Below are 5,290 nucleotides of genomic sequence, written 5' to 3' on the forward strand. Positions count from 1 at the left end.
CACTAAATGTTTTTAAAGCTCGGTTGGATGCTATACAATCGGATGCTGTTGGTACCTGTACATGTCGATAGGTATGTCAATTGTAATCCCTGTAACTTTGCTGTACGATGTCCTTTTTGTTGTTCTGTTGTTTTATGTTTTGATGTCTTCAAGTGGAACCTACTTGCAGCAGGTCTCCCTTGAAAAGGAGATCAATGGGATTCACCTGCATAAATAAAGGTTTGAAATGAAATGAAATGAAACTTAATATTTGTGCGATTTAGACTTGATATCAACCATTTGCCTTGCTAAGACATTATTTGGCAACTCACGGACAACAAGTCTTGCTGAAACTTCTCAAAGTATAGCACTCAAAACAACTGAACGTACTGAACGTATGCTCATTCAAAGCTAATGGGCACATTTCTGATGGCTGGAAGTCTTCTCATCAATGTCCAATGATTGCACAAAACCCCAGCACTGGATGCTTTAATACAGCTACAGTTTGTAGTCTAATACGCATGGCTTTCTACTTTTTTCTTTTTAACATGCTGGGATCTATCCCTCTCTCCAAAAACTGCATAGGTCAAATTCATGTTGAACTTACAGTGTAAATAAAAAATATGCCTTAATCCCCCAATTTATACAAACTCAGTTGACACTTGGCTAGGTCAGACGAGGTGAAGAGGCTGAGTTACGGTGTGAATTATCTCTATAAAAGTGGCAGTGGTATATATCGTATAGCTCACTTGTCCTCAACACACAACATCGCTCCTTAGTCTTTGAAAGTGCAGTCAAACTAAGCTCATGTAGTTCGAGACCCATTGGGCCAGGTTAACCTAAACATACATACACACATTATCAGAGGCCTGAGATGTCCAGAGAGGGATTGAGAGTACCATCAAATGCCCATTTATATATATACGAAGTGTTAACAAAGCCTGAGAGTAGTCTATGGGTATGACAGAGGACTTGCACAGGGTCAGTTTAGAGACTTAACAGGCCTAAAGCCGAAATGCAGACCAGTGTGCATGGATGGATGGGAACAGTACAAATGAAAAGCAAATAGGAATACATACAGTAACACTTGACATGTTGCTACACCAAATGCAGCACCCTTTGTATATTTTCTGGTGACAAATTGCCTATTTTTACGTTTCATTTACATTTGACGAGACATTTAGTTTACGAATTGGAGGTAGTGTTCCTTTCTTGTTCGGTCTGCTCCATCTTTAGAAAAGTGTTTATTTTCTTCAATAATCTAACAGTATTTTATCTTGGTTTTTTCTAAGGACATGCAGTACTCGCTATGGCAAATATGCAAATGCCATTTCCAGCAAATACAGTCTGTTTTTACTGGAACAGAGAAGCAGATGCACCTTGCGTGCAACAGCAATAAAATTAGATTAAACCTGACTAAATGTAGGCTTATGAAAGCACCCTAAAAGGCGACAGTCAAATTCTTCCGCTAAATGATATGCTATAAGAGATCCATTCATCCAGACTTCACGACCTTTAGTTAATCAATAATCTCTCGCCTTTGCTGATTTTACTATGTACTCATGTAAGGGAAAATAGCTGGTGCGTTCAGCTGGTTTACATCCCTCATACCAGATATAAACCTGTGACTTCTCAAAGTTTGCAACAACATACTCTACGGCACCAGACCTCAACAGGTAAGAGACTTCATAGATATGGACGACACACACTGTTAATGACGAGGGATTCAACAGCTCTCACACGACGCATTTAAACATCTAGATCTTTCCTTGATCATCTCTGTGCTTAATATTCTTTGTTTATTCTTTGTATTCTTCAAAGTCTTCTCACCATTTGAACCTAACATCACCGTGGATATGTCTCTTTTGGTTTTCCTGCTGTGTTCAGGTAAGGGTTCCTTTCTGATCTTTGGATATGTTGTGCACATAAGTTAATGCATGCCATTGTTAGAGGATAAGGCCCTGCAAATAGATCTCAAAGATGATATATTTTCTAATCGGTTGTACTAAATATTTCTACATGCTGCCTCCATTATTCCTACTTTGATAAAATGACAAATGTATCATGTATTCATCAGAGAGGTTGGCGAGGTTTACCTAGTAATCTCCATTTAAACATTCCAAATCTCAAAATATTGTTTGTTGTTTATTTATGCAATTCATGTTAAGAATATAGTGAAGAATAATATATTATATTTTCTTTTCTTTTTGTCAGGATTATTTCACTTTACCTTCACTTCAAACCGTCTACGAATGTTTGACATTCATGGTCCTTATATCAAGTGGAGTGGCGCATCCGACTATTGTATTAAGAATAATGAATCACTTGTAACTCTGTATGATGAAGAAGACGGCAATTTCACAGACAAGTTTCAGGAATCAAAGACACTCTGGCTTGGCCTGCGTAAGAGTCGAAATCTTACTTGGTCCAACGGTGACAATGTCAACTTCAATGAATCATCTGTAATTTTGAAAAAAGGGAAGCAGATGTGTGAAGCTATTGACAACGACACATGGACAGGTTATACATGTTCAGAGAAGAAACATTTCATGTGCTCCAAAGGTACGTTTCAGCATATTTGATGTATCTGTGATGTTGAGATGTCTGTAACCGGTCAACTGTAGAGCCTCATTGACACAAACACAGCCATGCCACTTTAATGCCATTTCAAAAATCTTATTATGGACAGCAGGTAAACTACTAATGTGATGTCAGACTAAAGGATGGTGATCATCAAATAAGCATTAAACTCAAAATTAATGTTATATACATATATATATATATATTTACGCTTATTTCCTGTCAATTTATAAACATTTTAACCCTTTTCCGACTGCTGTGGATTTAGTTCATATTGAAAGCTAATTATGCACACACACACACACACACACACACACACACACACACACACACACACACACACACACACACACACACACACACACACACACACACACACACACACACACACACACACACACACACACACACACACACACACACACACACACACACACACACACACACACACACACACACACACACACACACACACCTCAAGTGAGATAGGGTTTAAGTGTCCTATGTATTATTTGCAGATGGTAACTACACCCTGATTGAACAAAAGGAGGACTGGTGTCATGCTCTGAAATACTGCAGAGCGCACAACAGTGACTTGGTCAGTATCCATAACGAAACGGAAAATGGCTTAGTGCTTGAAAAGGGAAACAAGAGCAGCTTCTGGATAGGACTCATGCAAGATGAATGGAAGTGGGAGGACAACGGCTGCTCTTCATTCAGAAAGTGGATTAAGCCACTCACTCGAGATTCAGACGAAGAAGAAGAAGAAGAATGCACAAACAACAAACATGAAACAATTGAGGAAGTTGGTTGTGATCAACCTAAACAAACCTTTTGCTCCAAAGGTAAGTGATATATAAGCAAAGCAATTCCTAATATGATGTTACATTTAATAAAAGGATCAAGTTTATACAAACACACACAATCTATACTGAACATACACTGTATGGTGGGGGAATGTTTAGACGACACTATAAACACTGATGTTGGTAATAACAGCGTGACACGAGGAAATGTCAAGACCAAGTAACTATATTCAAATAAAACACATGTCGATGTTATCTGTCATAAAGTCAACTGAACTTCAGGTAGTGCTAGTGCTTTGTCAATATAGGAATGTATATTAGTGAAAGATGCCTTCATTAGAGTAAAGAACAGTACAAGTTATACATTTCAATTCCATAGTAAAAGTACACATACTGAGGATATGTATTACAAAACTGAATAGGAACTAGATGTGCATGTGAATAAACGTTTGTGTCCACCTGTAAATCTTACTTCAGTGTTCTCCCTGGTTTCATCATCAGGTGACATGAGAATCAAAGTGATCAATGAGAGTTTGAAATGGGAAGAAGCCTTTAAATACTGCGAGACCAATCACTCAGGCCTGCTGTGGATTGAGGACAAGGAAGATCAGGATGCTGTCGAACAATGGCTCAAATACAGCGATGTGGTTGGTCCGTTCTGGATCGCCCTGAGGCAGAGTCATGTCTTTGGGTTCTGGATCTGGAGAGACAGTGCAGTGTCTTACAATAACTGGAAGAATGGATTCGTGCCTGTGCCTCCTTCCTCACACATATGTGGTGTCATCAACCGGACGGACAACTACACGTGGACGGATGAAAACTGTGTGCTTGAGCATCCTTTTCTTTGTGAGGAGGAGATTGTATACATGAATCACAATGAATAAACTGACTTTAATTAGATGTATTATGTCAATAGATTCCACAGAACTGTATTTAGGTTAGTTGAAGGCAATACAATAAAGTTTAAATAGGTTCAACTTGATATTACCGCTTTCAACTAACCGAATAGAGTTCAGTGATATTTGTTGACATAAAACATTTAATTAAAGTCAACGTTTCTGTTTGTTCAGGGCAGCAACATCTCCCCGAAAAGGTCCCTTTAATACTCTGATTATGTATTGATGTTTTTCTTGAATTCAGCTGGTAAAATAAAAATACATCTCTTAAGTTTTAGTTTGTAACATAACATTGTAGTTTGATATGTGTGTAGTTAATAGACATTGATGATGTGTTCTTAATGATGCCTTGTTATCAACAGGAGTGGAAATGAATTCATTATTTTGTTCATGTTGAGATGTTTGTGAAGTAACTCAATCAATTGAATCAATTCATTTTGTATGTGTGTGTATGTGATGCTCCACCCCCTGACCCCTGACCCACAAGTAATACTTGAAAACATATGTATCTACATTAAATCAAGAAAATGTGCTTTTAAGTCTTTGATTTCTTAGTGTAGTTTGATGCAGTTTTTTGGTTGTAATACATAACTGTATTAGGTTGGTTCAAAGCAATCATATTAAGTTTAAATAAAAAAATAAAACATATTCGGTTCAACTTAGTATTGTTGCTTTTCAGCTAACCAGTCCATAACAGCTTGGATAATTTCAGTAACATTACTCACTATGTGGACACATTTGAAATGAAAGTGTGTCTGTGTGTGTGTGTGTGTGTGTGTGTGTGTGTGTGTGTGTGTGTGTGTGTGTGTGTGTGTGTGTGTGTGTGTGTGTGTGTGTGTGTGTGTGTGTGTGTGTGTGTGTGTGTGTGTGTGTGACTTTGTTTATACGCCTGGTGATCTTTGCTTATTCCAGAGAAACAGGCTCTCCCTTGACTTGTCGTTCTGCTCTCTTCTCTGGCCATTCTGTGATGTATGTGTGTAAGTGTGTGATCATATCTCATCCAGAGGAGCCAGGGCTTCCTCCACAACA

The 5,290-nt window shown here is 38.1% G+C and overlaps 1 protein-coding gene across 1 annotated transcript; it reads left to right on the forward strand.

Annotated features, from left to right (window-relative positions):
• The first annotated feature begins 1,642 nt into the window (after positions 1 to 1,642).
• Positions 1,643 to 4,842, forward strand: LOC117483234 (macrophage mannose receptor 1-like). Its single transcript, XM_034131476.1, has 5 exons — positions 1,643 to 1,655; positions 1,801 to 1,866; positions 2,194 to 2,541; positions 3,078 to 3,404; positions 3,867 to 4,842. Exons 2-5 carry the CDS (start codon positions 1,836 to 1,838, stop codon positions 4,247 to 4,249), a joined length of 1,089 nt encoding a protein of 362 aa, XP_033987367.1. The 5' UTR covers positions 1,643 to 1,655; positions 1,801 to 1,835; the 3' UTR covers positions 4,250 to 4,842.
• The last annotated feature ends 448 nt before the right edge of the window (positions 4,843 to 5,290 follow it).

This window comes from Trematomus bernacchii, unplaced genomic scaffold (assembly GCF_902827165.1).
Source record: "Trematomus bernacchii unplaced genomic scaffold, fTreBer1.1, whole genome shotgun sequence".
NCBI lineage: Eukaryota > Metazoa > Chordata > Actinopteri > Perciformes > Nototheniidae > Trematomus > Trematomus bernacchii.

Coding starts and splice junctions, on each gene's coding strand:
- LOC117483234 (XM_034131476.1), top strand. CDS start 1,836: ATGTCTCTTTTGGTTTTCCTGCTGTGTTCAG. Junction 1,867..2,193: donor GGTTTTCCTGCTGTGTTCAG/GTAAGGGTTCCT, acceptor TCTTTTTGTCAG/GATTATTTCACTTTACCTTC. Junction 2,542..3,077: donor ACATTTCATGTGCTCCAAAG/GTACGTTTCAGC, acceptor TATTATTTGCAG/ATGGTAACTACACCCTGATT.